A 19,579-nucleotide genomic window follows, 5' to 3' on the forward strand; every position below is an offset into this window, starting at 1 on the left:
ATCTATCAACATTATGCTTACGTCATCCAGGAGTTATTATCCCACTTGAAATCGCCATATAAACACAAATTAATAAAGAAATACCCAATGGGTGAAATAAAAGCATGATCTATCTTTTCAAGAATGAAAAGAGGATATAAAAATATAACAGAGCATGTCCTATAAACATGATAAAGAATTATTTAAAATCGCATAAATGTGAAACATGTAATATGACATATACTTAAGGGATCTGAATGAATAAGCGTTTCGACAGTATTTTTGTGGGAAATGAGAGCACATCAGACATATCGAATTGCATTCTGAATACTGAAGAATGTCTTTCTCATATCAAATAATTTTTGATATATAACAGTCCTCGAAGTAAATTTTATAAATCTAATGACATATTCTTAAAGTGTATGTAGCTGGGAGGAAAAGACGAAGATCAATTGAAAATTTTGACCTTTCATATTGAAGATATGGATTTTATTTCCCAAAAAAGACCTTTTGGGGAAATCCATATCTTCAATACGAAAAGGTCAAAATTTTCAATTGATCGTCGGCCTTTCCTCCCAGCTACATATACTTAAAGAATGTATCATTAAATTTATAAAATTTACTTCGAGGACTGTTATATATCAAAAATATCAATTTTAATGATTTGTCATAAAATGTGTATTACATTGCGTAATTTCAAAAATCAAAATTATTTGATATCAGGACATTCTTAGTATTCAGAATGCAATTCGATATGTCTGATGTGCTCTAATGTCCCACAATAAATACTGTCCAAACGTTCATACCCCAGCCCTTAACATAAAACAAAATAAAACGGTCATGATAATATGACATTAAGGGCGTAACACCACTAATGAAGCGCCTTGGTTGAAATGCACGTGAAAATTAATGTCTTTCTTTGCTCAATTTGAGGCCTTTTTGGCTCTCATAGTTGCCTGATGTACCCGTTACATTTTATTAAGAAACAAGGTAGTATAGTTTCTTCCATTGATTTTGCAATAGCGCTCCAGGAGGGGGGCTCAGAGGGCTTTCAGATTTATGCGGTGGGGGGCTTAATGGCTAAAATCGCCAAAAACCGCCTGATTTTACATATCCCTCTAGCGTTGGTTGTCAGTAGATTGCAGTCACTCCTCATCAAGTGTTGACAAAGACAACAGTGGTTGTTGAAACGCATACAGTAAGTGCATTTTCTTGGATCAGATACTACGAACTCTGGTTTACTAGTTTACTCTACCGATCCTGATGAATTTGTTCAATCAATAACGATATCTGGGGACCAATCACAAGCCAGATTCATTTAAAGATGCATTACATCATGACCAATTTTAGTTAGGCCAGAAATTGGCCTAACTCTCCATAGAATCCCGTGTTAAAAAGTTATCCCAATCCAAAGTCAGTAGTCCACTTGGGAAGCTAACAAACAGAGGGCGACGGTGACTGAAAAGATTAGATGTGAAAATCTATCAATTGTGCACAAATAAGTTTCAAGCTTAAATGCAATAGCCAGAAGCACAATTGGCAAGTGGAGTAATGGAGAAGTCTAGCTACACCCTGGAAGGAAAAAAACAGTATTTGAAACGAGGAAATGTGCAATATGACTTAATGTAATACATTAGAAAAGGCTTAAAAGGCAACTATTAGGCCCTGATTCATATTTAATCATCATTTAGGCCTGTAAATTAGATTGTCTGTGTAAATTTAGCAGGATCCGACTTTTTATGACGACTTTCAAAATGTGTTACATTTCAGAAACACCAAGCTGTTTGTGAGGTGGCATTAGCTGTATGGGTTATAGGTTGAACTTTTTACAATATTTCTGGAAAAAAAATCCTGAAATCCATATATTAATTTTTACAATGGATGTCGTCATCTGACCTTCTGCTTGCAGACAGGGGAAGTTTTGAAGAACTGAGTTGTTTTCCGGCCCCTGTCTGTACAGAAAGTCAGTGGGGGTTATTTACTGGTGTGCACCCTAAAAGGCCCTTGTCATAACCAACGGCGGCGGCAGGATTTTTCCTGTGCATGAGGGTTTAGGGAAAATTAAATTATATGTCTAAACTTGAGGTTGCATGTGTAAAACATGGTCTTTTTTTAACGCATGTTTGGGGTATTGAAATGATATTTTTTTGGCTTGCACAATCATGGTAAAGATCCATGTCATACATAAGAGATTATAGGACATACAATACTTGGTAGGCCTAATGATAATGCGTAAACTTTGTACCTGTGTTAGGGAACTGAAATCAGACTGAAAACACAAACGCTATTCGAGGCTCTGTCTCACCAGTTGCATTTACAAGGCCCTTGTTATAACCAGTGGTGGCGGATGATTTTTTCTGGGGGAAGGGTCACACAAGGTTCTGAACAGAAACGCCACATACGGACCAACCCACACTACCGAGAACCGCGAATGCCGAGAACCGCGAAAGCCGAGAACCGCTCTAGTTTTTCTTGCTTTTCTAGCAACACGCCAGAAGGCCTTTGCCAAGCATTCGCAATAATTAAAGCACGCGTACATACACACAACACACACTTTGCGGGTAAAACCTCATTTTGAGATGACCATGCAAGGGGTCAATACCGGGGGTCAATAGTGTACATGTATAGTATACTGTCTTTCAAGTTTCATTATTTTCATCCTCAAAACATTCTTTCCAATGAAACAGGTATTGCTCTTGTTAACGTTACAGTGAAAATGTGCATTTTGTTTTGTTTTGATCAAAATGTTTTAAAAAACATTGAAATGTCAAGTTATACCGTAGAAAGGTCATGAAATTAATAAAAAAAAAATTCCAAATTCTTTCTTTGTATAAAAGAAAACCATTTAACAAATGTTCTCAAAATGTTTTTAAAATGTTATTGTAAAATAGTTTTTGCAAATTAAATGTTTTACCAAAACATTTAAAAGCAACCTTTTCTGACTAAAACATTTAGTGTTTACTGGGTTAAGTTTACATCCCAGGTCCCCGGTGCGTGGCGTCGGTCATCTGTTGGGGGGGGGGGGGCACTGACCATCCGACTGATTGGGGCCCAATTTTTCTTATGGGATTTTCTAAATTTTCAGATCGATTGCCCTATGACGCTACGCCACTGCCATGTCCGATGAGAGCTAAATTTTTTAATTTTTATACAATGTTTTAGTACTGTTGCATTCAAAACTGCACAAAAGTAGTTTCTGTAAACTTGCCAACTACTAACAAAAAACATGTTGTTTCGAATTGGTACATATATGTAAAACTTGTCACCCAGTTGTTTTGTGTACTAATCATCATTTTACAAATTTTTAGTTGGGAAAGAACAAATGGAGAACAACTGAGCACACAAATCTCCACAATCTTAACTACCTTTTTTATGGATTTTTACCAACAATGTACAAAATAAATAAATTACCGAAATGAGAATCATTAACACCTCACGGTGTGCAACTCATTTCACTACCAGCCAGTTTCAACTGCACTTTTTACATATTCCTGTATCAGACTAAACCATATTATGCATAAATTGGGACTCAGCACGGCTGGAAAAAATGCAATTCTTCCCGGGAACATCATCAAAATTTCCCTCCAAAGTTTGCAAAATTTCCCTCCAGTATTGAAAATGTTCCCATTATTTCTTATGTATTTCTTTGTTTAGAAGACAAAAATTTCCCTCCAAATAGCAAAATTTCCTGGGAACATGGTTCCCAAGTTCCACACTTTTTCCAGGCATGATTGGGAGAGCCGGATTAGTTTAGCCTGGTTTGTAAGAACATTAAGATTTTCTAATTTTGCTGATTAATTTGATTATTAATTGATGAAATACCACCTAGGGGTTGGTATTAGCACTTATTTTTATGAAATTAATAACTGCATCAGAATTGCTTTTCATAAAATTAATATCTGCATCAGAAAATCTCATTGTTTCAACAAACCTGCCAAGCCAACTAACCAAACTCATTCTCATGAAATTTGTATTTATTTTATTTATTCAAAGAAAAAAAAATGGAACAAAACCAAAACTGAACCTAACAGGTAAGGAGCCATAGCCTTGGGTCCATGCAGGAAACAAGTTAGCCCAAATATAATGTCAAATGTTAGACCTGGTCTAACTTATTTTGTGCATACCAACCAAGTGAGCTCTAGTGTACACCGTAACTTAAACCATACTGAGGATCTTACTTCAAAATGAGAGTTAAGATTCACACAAATCTTTTTACAATCTTTACAAGAATCGATTTGTGGATTTGCCACAAATTCTAGCCCTACTATTTCAAACATGGATTTCAATATTTTTGAGCACTATTTTTAAAGGTCATGATTAATTTCCTTTTTTTTTTACTACATGTACATGTTTTGAAAAAGAATATAATTTTTTTATAATCTTAAAATCTCTTTGCAGGCACTGCATATCAATCTTGGCGTAACATTTCCTCTGTTGGTGTACTATGTCCATTAGTGCAGCATGTCTGATTGTCCACAGCTAATCCTCCAATGATTTTATTGCCATTCATAAGAGCCGCCATCTTCAAATGTCTCTTCTTCCTCCATGCAAGGAACATTTTCCTATACTTATGTACGGCAAATTGAAATATATTAACTAGAAACACCCAGCTGACAAGATACAACCCAATAGCACCGATCTTAAACCCCAATCGCGGTCTTGGATGAGTCAACTCACAGTACAGAAAATATGATCCGATGCAAGCACGGCACACAAAAAATGTCAGCATAAAAACCAAATCGTTGACTTCGTAGAGGTATGAGTCTTTCCATCCACTTTCTTTCATAAAATACCTCAACTGCAGCATTGGGTTGCTCATCTCGCTGCCGAAGATGGTAGCACCGACTTCAGTTCCTGACACACCAAAACCTAGTGCCATTAGGAGCATTCCAATGGAGAGAACGTGATGGGCCAGCATGGTAGCACTTTCACTATTAAAATACCACACGCACCAGCCAAAGTCAAAAAGGAAGTATCCTAGACATATAACGATGGTTAGCGTTTCATACAGTGTTGATTTACCACCTGTAAGAGAAGAACACAATGTTTAATTCAATGAGATTACAATGTACAATGCACCTAAAAAGAACACAATGTCAAATATGTCAATTTCATTGAGTTGAAAAGGAGTAAAATAATTTTACTGATTTGCTCTGACAACAGAAAGCATAGCACTTTGCTCTAAAGTTAAGTAAAATCATCTGTTTTCTGTCAAGAATTATGTTGATAGGGATTACTTCTGCCAGTTTGGAAGTACTGCACCCTGTGTTCCATTTAACTTGTTCAATTTCGATGATAATTCTATAAATATAAAGTGGAACTCTTTGACACTTGAAACTGAACATCTGATTTAGCAAACTTCCTATTTATTTATTTAATCTTTCTTTAACCAGGGTAGCCCCTTCCATAACTGGTGCTGATCTCCAAGGGGCCCTGAGTGACAATTCACAATATACATAAACTAGCGAAGTGATTACTAAATCGGGTACAACTCTACTAGTCTCATTTCAAGACTGCCCTACCTCAACCATAAACCCTAGCTCTAAACTCTGTAAACAAAACTGGATTCAACTTCAAGTCTAGCAAGTTGTATTCAGTCCAGCAATTGTACCCAACTAGCTAACTTATATTACTGTAATTAGTATCTTCAGATGGCCTTTAGTATCAAAATATTGTCTTTTTTCTTTTTGAAAATTGGCAATTGTTTGCTGTAATATTGGAAATCATACTTCCCGGGAGTAAGTGGCGTGTAGCAAACCTCAAGATTGGGGTGGGGAATGGTTATCTTACCTGGGTGAGTAAATGGCCATGGATTATAATGGAACCCAAAGACGTATGACATAATAACAATGGCTGTGGCGTGCACAAATGTCACCATACGGCAATTCCATTCAGGGCTCTTCTGAGGCCAAGCAATGCTCATTACATTATACAGGGTGAACCAAAAGAATAGCATGGATGTTACTGCTGCAGTGATCATGGTTGTTGTCAACTCCATGGCGACAAGTGTGGAATATGGTCCCCTAAAAAAAGAAAAGAAAAAAATGCATATGTGACGTGTCATGTCAAAAGGCAGGTTATCAATTTTGAGGTTTTTCCATATCTTTAATATAGAGAAATTTTGCTCCACAACGCCGTTTTCCCCAATTAAATGGGGCATTCCTAAGCGAAGATATTGAGTGCGTAAGTTATGGTATTAGAAAATTGCAAATTGAGATATCGGCCTTTAAAAATATTATTGACAATGTTGAGAGTAGGAATTACCTCAAATTATGGATTTTTACCAACAATGTACAAATTATGTCTCAAAAAATACAAGATGCCAGTTATATTCCAGTCTTAAACTATCAGACATTATTTTGAACATTAATAACATCACAAATTCACAACAAACCCAAATTGTGAAAAAATCACACCCGGGCAGATTTGTGGCTATTTCTCCATTTACGATCCTGCCCAAAAGTGTCTCCTTTTGACATGACACGTCACATATTTAATTGTTGCAAAATTTAAAAAGACACCCAAATTTGCATTTGAATTCGCCTTTTAAACCTATTGCATGACACGGTCACGGAAAACATAACTGACTGGGTGAAAGACTTCTTGACAGCTGACTGGGTGAAAGACTTCTTGACAGGAAGAACACAGCGGGTCATCATTGATGGAGTGGCATCTGATCCAGCCAAGGTGATGTTTGGAGTACCCCAGGGTACAGTGTTTGGGCCAATAGGCTTCTTATTCTACATAAACGATCTGCCAGCGAAGCTGTCTGCGGAAGTTCGATTGTTTGCAGATGATTGTCTGCTGTATGCTCCGGTTAAGAATGGGAATAAATCCTCCATCCTTCAAGAAGATCTTCATACACTGGAAGAGTGGTAGAATACCTGGTTAATGTCTTTCAACCCAAAGAAATGTGTTACCATGACCATTGGGATGAGAAACCCCCCACAACAGAGCTACAGTAACTGAGAGTGTAATTCTACACATCCATACCTTGGTGTTACCTAGAGGATTGTATGTTATTGTATAGTATGTTACAGTTAGTTATATATCATTATACCATTATATCATTCCAGATCTTGGTCATTGTTAAAGTCCACAATAAAGAACAAGACAAGACAGGACAAGACAACAAATACTAGTAGTAGTTATTAATGACCAAGACATATTCCAGCTTGCTCAAGTCAAGACCCTCAACGCCTTCAGTATCAAAATGCCAGGCATAGCATGCCCGATTACTTCGTGTGACTACGTCACACCAGATGACGCCACACCTGAACTCACTATTGCGCTACTCAATCTTCATGGCAAACAACACGACACGCCACCCCAACCAGGTGGTGCAAAAACTGAAAAGGTTAAACGCCCTACAGTGTCTCTCGGGGGCACATCAGAGGAATGGACATATTTCCTCTCCAGATGGAATGACTACAAAACTGCAACCAAAATAACTGGTGCAAACATTGTAATCCAGCTCCTTGAATGCTGCGATGACCCCCTCCGCAAGGATTTAACACGCACAAATGGGGGCATCACACTCACTAGGAAACCTGAAGAGGATGTCTTGAAAGCCATGAAAACACTCGCTGTTCGTCAAGAAAATATCATGGTTTCACGTGTCCAGCTACATGACATGCGACAAGACAGAGATGAGCCGATACGGGACATTGCCGCCCGTCTTGGGGGCCAGGCAGGGGTGTGCGATTTCATGGTGCCCTGCCCAAATTGAAACCAGAACGTTGACTATAGTGAGCATGTACTACAGGACGCCATCTCTCGTGGCATCAGCAACGAGGAAATTCAACTGGAGCTCCTTGGGGAGCAGAAACAGAACATGACTTTAGAAGAAACTGTCAGCTACATAGAGGCAAAAGAGAGCGGGAAACGATCCGCCACCCGCCTACAAGGTAACATAGCCTCCACTGCTGCCACAAGTAGCTACCGCTCAATGAAGAAGGCAGATAACACTCATCAAAGACACATTTGCAACTATTGTGGTCGTAAAGAGTCACATGGCACACGTCACAAGGACCGTGAGCAGTCATGCCCTGCATTTGGCCATGTGTGTGGAAAATGCAGTGTTCGGGGCCACTTTGACGCAGTTTGCCGCGGTGGCGGCCGCAAAGGACATTCCAAAGAACCTACTAATCAGAGAAAAGGCACGACAGACACAGAAAGCGCCATATTTGACACACTTTGCAGCATTGACAATGACTCTAATGTGTTTAATGACTCTAATCTGAGTACCTTTCCTGATAACCTATGTAGTTTAGATGCAGGAGGTAGTCCTGTGATCAATCTTGACCATCATGTCAATGATCAGGTTATCGCAACCAACACTTTGACCTGGGGAAATCACATCTTGGAAACCTGCATGAAAGCGCAACGTGTCTTGGGGCTAGTGAGGCGCAACCTATGGGGGTGTACAGAGGAAGTTAAGGATGCACACAGGATCACTGAAGTGTTACATGGCCAAAATTGAGTTTTCATCATTAATGTCATCTTCAAACCGTATTTTATCTTGTCATTAATAGATTTTAAAGAAATCTTAAAATTTGAACCATAAGAAAAGCTATTTTAAAGACCCTTTTTCATTAAAAATTCGTCAAAATGCAAAAGCAAATAAATCATTGTTTTCCCATAATATATCGCGTTCTCGAAACGCTGTACTGCGGCGTACAGCTAGCAAAGACACGCATTACATGATAAACTGGATGGGCGAGGTGATTGCTGATTGAGGCGCTGGAGTCGCCAATCGCGATAACTACCGTATTTTATCGTATTGATCTCTTCCAAGGTAGGTAAAGCTTGCACCATTGCATTATGTAAACTGCGGGCCGACAGACCACCACCGTCCCCATCCTAGAATCAGTAGGCCTACTCGATAAATTTCGCCAAAAAAAGTGCTGATATAGTGGTATAAATTATAGGTTTTTTATATGAACATAATTCAGTGAATCTTTTGTTTGTTTTTATTTTGTTTTTCAAGTTTCATTCTGAACTTGAAAAGATGAAATTTATCTGTAAGAAGTAGTTACCCGTAAGAAGCCCTGTAATGATGACGCAATCTGGTAGATACGATAGAAAACATAGGCCCTAAATATTTTGCTAGTAGGCTAGACTTAGCCCGTACATCATTAGGCTTATTGTTTTATGTTTAAAAATTTGTTTTATTTCATTCATTCATTCATTCATTCATTCATTCATTCATTCATTCATTCATTCATCATTCATTTCATTGTTATTATTTGATTTACCAAGTTGGTGTAGTTGGACAAGAATATATAGGCCTATTATATTAGCTTATATTTATGCAGTCCCAGCCTTGGTTCTGGGGCCTCTCGGTCGTTCAGTCTCGTCTTAATTTTGAAGACCATAAAAATAGGCAAGCAGTTACTACCGCGCCCTGAATAATGTTTCAAAGTGTTATTAAAACACGGATTTAAGATTTGTTTTCAAACGTTCTCTCTCCTGATTGATTATGATTGCGATAAAAGCTTTTGGTTTTACAACACTTTTTATGTAATGTTTTGGCGAATGCCTTTTTATTTGCAATGTTTGCCTGGTTTTCAACTTTCACGCTTATAATGTTTTCTGCATACTTTAAAAGGTAAACTGCTTTAAAGCATTTTTTCGTGAATGTTTTCATGCAGTGTTTTAAAACGCTCTTTACAGCATGATGCCTATACGGTAGGCCTACTGCCGCTGCATAAACCACAATCTAATTTAAAGCCACAAGTGTTCCGTTTTCTACTTTTGAAATTCGGTTTTGTTAGGCTATGTCAATTTCCGTGTTTTTCAGTTTTCTTGTGACCTCTCCGTGTTTTGCCCGCTTAACATAATATATAGGCCTCCTTTTTGTCCGTTTTACAAGAAGTTTATTCAAGACATATTACAACTTTTACCCCAATTTTTACACGTTTATTTGATTGAAAACAACAACAGACACACTTTTTTTAAAATTTTTGTTGTTGTATTTTATTCACTTTTTATGCGGTACAAAATATTTTACAACTTTATTGTAGCTTTAGGCCTAATAGGCCTATGACCTTTGTATGTGTTTGACATTCCGTAAAAAGTTAAAAATAAAATATGATAACTACAAACAATTACAATAACAAAAACGGAATATTGAGTAATGCGACACATCAGAATCTTTTCAAATTTTACTTGGGATTCCTGTGGTGTAGGCCTAGCTATAACGGGCGTTAAAATCTCATTGGCGCGGACGGGCCGTTGTGGTGCCTCTCAAGCACTAACTAAAAAGAAAAAGCAACGAGTAGTAACAACATCATGTTTGCGGTTCAGAAAAGGACAATGAACATAAAATGCAATATTTGTCAACACCAAAAAAAAAAAAAAAGGAAAGAAAATAACCAAAAGCGATAAATTAAAAAACATTGCATTTTTAAAGCAAAATTAAGAAAATTAGGACAAAACAGAAATCACAATTATAATATGTCTCAATTTATTCTTCATTTCATAAAACTTCCTGATTATCTGCTAAAATAATTGCTTGTCAGTTATTCTATGCTACTTTTAATGTTCTGATGTCCGCAAATTTTAATACAGAGCATGATCTTTTTTTGTACGAAACAGGACAAAATTGTGCTTAAATAATCATGGCAGGCCTCCAAAAACCGCGGGAACGCGGGAACGGCGTTCCCAGAAAGGTCACAGAGGTCACAGAAAAGGATGTAAATTTTTATAGAAAACTGTTCCAAAATAAGGCTCAGATTGCACGAGAGAGTATCTAAACCCTGAGAGCTTCCAGGGCCCTTAAGCGGGCCCTGGACCCCGGCCGTTAGGATTTCGCGCTTCGCGCTCATGATGTCCGCTACGTGCACATAGGCCTATTTCAGTTATTTCACAGAAAATTTTCAGCAATTGTCATTAAGTTCCCAGACAACAGAAAATTTTCTGGAGGCCTGAATCATGGTTTCATTCGCGGCAACACTACCATGCACTGTGCAACTTATTCGCGTAACCTGTCTGTCTGTCCGCGTGCCCTGTCGCTCCTCAAACGCTGACGCTGACGCCTTGCTGGCGCCCAGCGGCCTTGCCGGAAGCTCTGCTGCACCATGGAAACAAGACTGCAGTAAATAAAATGATTACACCATGTGGATAAATATCTGCCGAATGTGCACGGATAATTTAGTAAAATTGTATATTTTACCTTCTAAATCACCAAAAAAATGCCAATCTGCTGCAGTTGGACGCCCCTTCTCATTTTCTAACTTGACCAAACGTCACAAGTCACCGGATTATATATTTATGGAATAATCTTCAAAAATGGACCTAAAATCCGCTGTATTTTTCTAAATCGCGATTTTCGGCAAGTTCACTTTTGACCACTTTTAACCATTTTTGGTCCGCCATAGCGTCTAAATGAAGCATCACTGAGGTAAGTTTTTAAGTCAAACGTTTAGATATGGCCAAAATCTAGATAGTGTTTTTTCATTTTTTAAATTAGGGCCTAGAACTTTTTTTTTATCACCCATGATTCAAAAATTTGAACACGGGTCATACGTTTTTACTGATTTTTTGCCTACATTTTTGTATATGGTCATTTTCACGGTAAAGGGTGTAACTTTGGATTTTTAACATTTTGATCCGTAGTTTTCTAATAAAGCCACAGAATTCCATGATTTTTGGCCACATAAGTCATCTAGTTAGCAGCTACCTTGGGTAGCATAATCATCTTCGGGAGTTACTGCGTTCAGTTTTAGCAGGCTTAAATGTACCTAATATTGCCATTTTGAAAAACTGTAAAAATAGTAACATTTTTGTAAAACCCTGTGTTTTCTTCAGTTAGTTCATGGATAATTTTTCTTATCCTGAAAGTACGGTCATATGTTCAGTAAACACTGCCACATTAGATTTAATTGTGAACAGCCTTGTATTTTTGAGAACCGGACTTCGATATTTGTCGTTTCGGAGGCTTCATTTTCCGTTAACAATTGTTAACAAACTTAATGGGTAGGGGCCTATAGCTTTGGTTCATAATTCTTGGTTATTTCTTCACTTCTTCTTGATTCATAACAGTTGATATCTTAACTTGAAATGGGTAACAAAAATTAGTTGATTTGCAAGCTTTTAAAATTTTTATAAAATCTTGACTTCAAAGAGCCGATTTTCCGTTAACTTTTTGAAGCCTCGAAACAAACTGTTCAGCAAGCTTGGGCAAATATAAATAAGAGAGCTCATCCAATCTATTTATCAAAATGTAGCAAAGTAGATCCTCAAGTCACTTGTTTTTAAATCATGGAGATATATATCACCGTTTGAAAATGGGACCCAATACAAACTTTCCGTTAACAATTGAAGCCTCCGAAACAAATGAAGCCTCCGAAACAACAGTAAGCTTAATTATCATCTATGCATATCTAAATTGATATGTTCCATATTGATATCTGCATTGTAATTGTTGCATGATATGTGCAGAATGTCATAAATTTAAAAAAAAATTGATATTATGGTTAACAGGTTAATGCTTGAAAAATATACTGATATCCAAGAAAGCCTGTTTCGGAGGCTTCACATGCAAATAACACCATACTTAACAAATGGGTGAAAAAATTACCATGTTATAAATCTACAATATCTGACGAATAGAATAATTGATTCAATAAAAAAAAAAAAAAAAAAGCTTAGATGATCCCAACAGTGTTGTTTAAAAAAAAACCACTTCTGCAATGTTTAACCATTGTTAACATGAAGCCTCGAAACAAAAAAAAATGACTTGCTGTGATAATTTAATTTTGTCACAACTGAAATTCAATACTTAGAAGCAAAGCATGAAAATTGGTAATTGTGATATTTTTTACCTATTTTTTCATGTCAACTTCTAGTAGTTAGCCAAATATTTTACTTTTATGATCACCTGTGTTGTTAACTGAAGCCTCCGAAACACAAATCGCTTGAATTGCCAATTCTAAAAAATAACTCCAATTTCTGTGAAACTTGGCTGGGAGGTTCCTTTCATCAAGTAGTATTTGTACATGAAGTTAGACATTTAAATTATTTTAGGAACCCAATTAAAACTTAAAAAATATGTTTAAGGTTGGGAAATTTCCATTGCAAATGACCCTTGATGTTAAAATTTTTCAAAATTGCAATTACAAACATAGCAAAACATGGTATAAAATTTAACTTATATCTGTTGACTTACTTTGGAATGGGATTTCACATGTATTCCAGCTTTCATGTCATAATTTTCTGAGCTTATGTAAAATAAATTGTTTCTTAGATTTTAACCAAAATGTTATGGAAATGTCAAATTTTTTATCAGAAATCAAAAGGTTTAAGCCTTGAAACACTATTTTACTGGAATTTAAGTTGCTTCTATGCATGATTACAGTAAACAGAAACATATTTAAGTGGTTTGAAATTTTGACCCTAAAAATCAAAAGTTACACCCTTTACTGTGAAAATGACCATATTTTAAAAACTAAGCAAAATTTCGAAAAAATAAAAAAATACTTTCTAGATTTATTTGTCTAAATTAATAAAATTCATGTTTTACAGTTTTTGATTTTCAAATAATTTTTTTATGGCGGACCAAACATTTTTGGTAAAAAAAACCCGTTTTTTGGGATTTTCTCGAAAATTGTACTTTTTGACCCAAAACTGACATTTTAAATGGATTGATGAGCTCATTTCCGTTCAAAAAATGTATACTTTTATATACTTTACATAAATAGTTTTCGAGTTATGAGGTGAATAATAATGGATAATTAGTGATCCTGTGTGCCTCCTTCAAACAACTGCTTATTCAACGCTCGTGCTGCCATTGTTAGAATACGCCGCATCTGCATGGGACACAAAGATTCAAACAAACTCCAACAGACTAGAAAGAGTGCAAAAGCAAGCTGCTACATTTTGCAAGAGGGAGTACAGTCAGGGTACCCTGAGTAAAGATAGTCACTTGTGCTGAGCATCAAATTGGTGACTTATCGCTCACTGTTCAAAATGTGACATCTACACCAATTACAGTCCCCGAAACTGTCTACTTTTTAGCCGACCTCAATTCCGAAACATTTAGTGATAGTTAAAAATGCGATCCCCAACCCTTTGGTTACCTTTGGACGAATTTGGCGAAATCTCCGCGGAATCTCCGTGTCTGAAATTCCCCGGTACAAACATTGAAAATGTCGCAATTCTCAGTTCCGGTGAGGATACTATATCCGCATCGCTGTTTTCATACATGAATATATGCATATCTCTGGCGTTGATTTCAACCAATCCGATCCACCGTTTAATAAGCAGCTTGATACTGACGTCATATCTGAGGTGACCAGGAAGCAGGAGCTACCATTTTGGTAAACTGAACTCGACTCGTGCGTTCTTTTGGTTCACATAAATCGAACAAAATTTTCAATAACGGGTATTAGTATGATTTCATTTTTTATTAATGAAGTTACTTGTAGTTTTGAGGAATGATAAACTTGTTTTTGGAAACTTATATGTTTGTTTCAACTGATGATGTAGGATCACAAGGTGAGTGAATTCGTGAAGAGATTTGCTTGTTTGAGTGATAGTAGGATACGGGATGTAGGCTAGTCCTCTGTGTTTGACCGGCTCCGACGCCGTCTCAATTCACGACGTCTCAATTGTACCTGCTTACCAGACAGCAATACTGCGTATTGCTGTATGGAACCAGATATACAGTCAGGGAAGAGGGTACAATGACTAGAATTCTCACAGAACTGGAATGGAAGTCCTTGCAGACTAGGCGTCAAATCCAACGTAACATCATTTTCTACAATCAAGAATGGCCTGGTAGATATAGATTCATCATACCACATCAAGCACCAGACTAGGGCAACGAGAGGGCACAAAGAGAAATACAAAACCAGATGGTACAGGACACCTTCTGAGTCAGCAATCATACCTGATGGAATAGTTGACCAGAAAAAGTTGTTGAGGCACCAATTGCGATTCCATGATTCAGCTCCAGATAAATGAATCTTGTAGCCGCGTCCATCCACTTAGCAGCAAGAAGTTGGTGATGTTGCCTTTTATAGGAGGTGTTCTACCGCCCGGGGGTGCCACTCATATACCATTGCATGTTGTCATCACTGACCAGACACTTTTATTTTTCACCCAAAACACTGACATGCCCAAGGGCTGAAAGGTAACCTTACCACTGACCTGCTATGAAAAAAAGGATACCCAAATCACTGACCACAGCCATGGTGCAAACAAAGGTACCCATATCACTGACCTTACATGTCCCAATGACCCTTTTCACTGGCGAAGGTAGAAAGCAATATTTACCTAGTGTATTTCCAATCCCTTTACATACAATTTCTGTTATAATATGAAATAGCCTGGAATATCATCCTTAACACAAAATTGTGGTCATACACAACAAACAAGCTGCAATCATTTCATTGGTATCCAATTAGTACAAGTACATCCTGGGAAGATCATACACCAACAGGTTATTTGTAGTGGAAAAGTTTTATTTCCTATTCTTGGCAATAAATACATGAACCATATTAAATTCACAATACTTTTGCATGATGTATAATCCATCTTGGTCATTTGTGGTGTATGATCCCTTGGGATGATCACAGTTTTCAATGACTAAAGTACACACAAGGCATGGTTCCTGTCATATCTGTTTCAGCAGTCAAGCGTATGTCGTAATCCATTCCGATTACACAGTATCTGTACCTTGTACAAAATTCGTAGTCTCTACGCCCGTCTCTCACGCAGCCCGCTTCGCAGCATGCACAAACATCACCGATTTTTAATCATGGTACAAGCCCGGGTATAAGACTAATATATTACACTTACAGACCCGGAAGTAAGAAGTTGTTTACAATCAGGAGCGAAAACAGCGGCTGACGTCAAATGCTGGACTTTGATTTTCATGAACCCAAAACGCCGACATATCTATTGTAAAAAGGTACCCTTTTTCCAGAAAACACCAAAATTGAGACCCTTTTCAAGGCCCCGCTGGACGTAGCCTATGCTTAAAAAGATACCCTTTTACCGCGAAATTTTGGTCGGTGATGACTTCATTGACGGTTCAACTGGCACCCCCGGGTTCTACCGACATAAATATCTAGATCCAGATCTAGTCTTGCCAGCAAGACTTCAGTCTTTATCATAAACATATTGACATATACAGACCTGAGGATGCTGAGTTTACAGTTTAGGGAACTAGTATGGCCATGTGTTTTGAGTTGGTAGATTTTTCGGTACTCAAAATTTCCAATTTTTTTCCTCTTTGAAAATGCACGCTTTTATATAATTGTTTGTTAACTAAACCCGTAAGTATAAGAAAAGTATACATTTCCATTTCCAGGAAATTAAACAGGGAATCCAAAAATGATATTATAGTAAGAATTCCAATTAAATGAACGCAGCTTTCAATAGCGTGATGATTTTTTGCGTACACTGCGCGATAGGGTGCATCTATAGCCCCCCTATTTTTAAAATGTTAACCCTGATTTTTGTCCATAGTATAAATGTGTTCCACTATTAAAATAAATACCTCACACAAAATTTCATTGAAATCGGACCTCGTCCTATGGGGCCACCGCCATCAGAACATTTATGATAAGCTATATCACAATTTCATAAGGCAGCTATTTTGCTTCATATACTTTGTGTGGCTAATTATAGCTGCCATATTCTCAATACTGCTAAGTGCATCAATTTAAAGATTTTAGACCATTTCCAAAACATTTGCATATTTTGTTTGTAAATGGCAGCTATGTTTGCAGTCTTGATTGCTGTATCAAGTAATAGCTGCCTTATGTAAAAGAGTTTTACAATCCTAAAATGCTATTTTCAGCACTCACTATTACATTCATTAAGAAGTTCAGTGCTTCTTGAGGAGTCTGGTTTTAATCATCAGTGTTAGATTTGCGCTTTCGGAGATTTGGTTCGTTCTTGCGGCTTAGTTCAACAACTTGTAGTGTATTTTGGGAGTGCTTTTCCGTTCTTGCTGCATCCAAGAAGTCCGCGCTAAGCTTTAAACCGCGTTCTGCACAGCCGTTGATAACATTGATGGCTCCAATGTTGGCAAAGGATTCTTGATATGCTGGAGAATTTGCCATGTATTAACATCTTCAGTGAGAAAGTGTTTATTTGCAGGATGTGGATAGTGAACCAAGAGTCCTCATTGACCAAGTCTCCAAGAGATGTTGCAGCGATGATGTTGGTTGGACACTCAGGCTTTCCAAAGGCTAATCCAATCCGCTTCTAATCTTAGGTGCTAAGATGTCTATTGCAGGTTTAACTGCAAGGAGTTTATCAGCGAGTGCACATCGCTCATCTGTGGGCACTCTATCACTAAACAGTGCAAGGGGCATCATCTCTCCTGTCAAGTACCATAAGTGACGCTTCAAAGCTTTAATTGCACTTGAAGAAATGACTGGATTCACAGCCTCATAGTCATACATGAGCAACTTGTGAAACAGATTGAGGTCATGCCATATGGGGCATCAGCAGCTGAAGTGCAGGTCAACCACCATAAACTTTAGATCAGAGTGGCGAAGATAACAAATTCTCTCACTTTCGGCACTTGATGGGTGGCTGTTATGGTACCTTGTGGCAGCTGTGAAATCTGGGCTTCTAGCAAACAGATCTTTACTGAGTAAAATAGCTTTGCCATCCACCTGGCTTTGTGGAGATCTCCAGGTTGCTTGGATTTATTTGACATTGCTGCATCATCGCTTCCTAAGAGGATGCACAGCTCGACAAACTCAAGATAACCATCTCTCTGCTCTGAATGTCATTTATATGTTTGTTGACCTTTGACCTTATTTGGCTGACCTTTGACCTTTGCTGACATTGAACTCTGTTGACCTTTGACCCTCATCTGAATATCCAAGAAACAAATCCCACAGCAGAGTGTTAAAGTAATGTTTCATATGGCCCTCTTCTTTCCATTTATACATTAGGCAAAATAAAAAAATAAACATGTTTCGCGTCCCCTCCCGCTTCCTTTTTTGAGGTTTCCTCAAATATATTTTTATTTTTTGAAATTCATTTATAACTTTTCAAAAAATATGTCTAGGAAGTTGGAATGCTTTCTATAGCCTTGTTAAGATACAAGAAACATTTTAGGAAGGTTTGTGATCATTGGAGGGGGTGTAACTCTCAGAACAACAAATAAAAAAGGGCCTCCTTCTTTTTACAGGCATTATTGTTTACGCTAAAACAGCTCCAAAGTATGGGTATTTACACCAATTTTGCGATAAAAAATAGAAAATAAAAAGCCCCCTCCTCCTCCTTTTTTTCAAAAATCCGGACGTGAAACATGTTTTATTTTTTACTTGGCCTTACATGCATTATATAGGGTGTTTTTAGAGTGCAAAGTTCACTTTACTACACGTTTCAATGGACAAGCCCATTTTCGGACTTCAAGTCTGTGGTGGCCCCATAAGACAAACTCGAATTAAATAAAATTTTGTAGGGATTAGTTTTAGGACAAGTGGAACATGTTAAGGCTATGGACAAAAATAATGCAAACTATGGGGCTATAGATGCACCCTACTGCGCGATGTACGCCAGCGTGTGCGACTCTGCGTGAGTAACGCGGTACCGTAGTGAATCCAACCATGCCAACGCACTTGTGATTGGTTAGCATTGTATCCAAGGTCGTGCTTCGCGTTGTAGTTTGAAATACGCGATATACATGATATACGATCACGGTTGTAATGGTATCGAGTCGAGTACAGCTGTTGAAAGCTGCGTTCATTCAATTGGAATTCGGAAGTTTGGTTTTAGAAATTGAAAAAATGTTCTCTCTTCAGTGGGATATATTTTTTACATATTATACCCTATGCTGAAAAGAACATCATATTTGAGTTCCTTGGCTCAAGAGCTTTAAAAAAATGTATACTTTTATTGGGATAGATCCAGATGATCAGATCCAGATTATAATATAAAAATCAAAATAAGCTTAGTTTCGTTTTGTTCATGCGTTGACAATTTCATGATAAAGTACACGTTCTCGCAAAAAGCAATAAGAACCTCACTCCTCTCGAAGCACTTAAAGACACAAATTATTAACAGATACTTACAAGCCTCAAATCGAGTGCAAATATTCCGCATAGAATCATGAGAATCCCAATACGATCACACCCTCTCCTATCAGTTTTGTTTATAAATTGCCATAGTTAAGCAATACACTTGTTTACATCTCGTTGAGGTCACATACAGACGATTAAGCTAGTCTGGTATTCAGCTTTAAGTCTCAAAATGATCCTCCCTGTCTACATAGATCATAATTATGTAATTTTGAAGAAATAATATGTGTATCATAATCAAATCTCCTGTTTTATTTTAGGATATAACCTCTTTGGCTTGAAATGAATGCAAACAAGCTTTAACATTAATTGATAGATTAGGGTTGGGCAATTCGTTCGTTTCATATGCACTCAATTCCTTTACAGTTTAGGGAGGGGTCATAATTGACGCCAGGGGAATAGAGGATTTCAGGGGAACACGAAAAAATCAGTCTGTTAAGACAGGGGAGGGGGACATGAATAACTGAAGAGTGGCACAAGAATGTTTTTTCCACTAAAGGCCCCTTTCATGATTTTAATTAGCTATACACGTAGGGGAAACATTTTCA

At 37.4% G+C, this 19,579-nt stretch overlaps 1 protein-coding gene across 1 annotated transcript; it reads right to left on the minus strand.

Annotated features, from left to right (window-relative positions):
* Window positions 1–3,715: 3,715 nt before the first annotated feature.
* On the minus strand, window positions 3,716–19,117 carry LOC140156048 (TLC domain-containing protein 5-like). Its single transcript, XM_072179160.1, has 3 exons — window positions 19,026–19,117; window positions 5,770–6,002; window positions 3,716–5,004 (listed from the first exon to the last, which is right to left on the minus strand). The coding sequence occupies exons 2-3, from the start codon at window positions 5,975–5,977 to the stop codon at window positions 4,388–4,390; spliced, it is 825 nt and encodes a 274-aa protein (XP_072035261.1). The 5' UTR covers window positions 5,978–6,002; window positions 19,026–19,117; the 3' UTR covers window positions 3,716–4,387.
* Between the last annotated feature and the right edge of the window lie 462 nt (window positions 19,118–19,579).

Source organism: Amphiura filiformis, chromosome 6, assembly GCF_039555335.1.
Source record: "Amphiura filiformis chromosome 6, Afil_fr2py, whole genome shotgun sequence".
NCBI classification, from domain to species: domain Eukaryota; kingdom Metazoa; phylum Echinodermata; class Ophiuroidea; order Amphilepidida; family Amphiuridae; genus Amphiura; species Amphiura filiformis.

Bases quoted from the DNA above. Each gene is read 5' to 3' on its own strand.
- LOC140156048 (XM_072179160.1), bottom strand. From the start codon at position 5,977: ATGGAGTTGACAACAACCATGATCACTGCAGCAGTAACATCCATGCTA. The intron at 5,005-5,769 runs GTAAGATAACCA...CTTCTCTTACAG, and splicing joins ATGGCCATTTACTCACCCAG to GTGGTAAATCAACACTGTAT.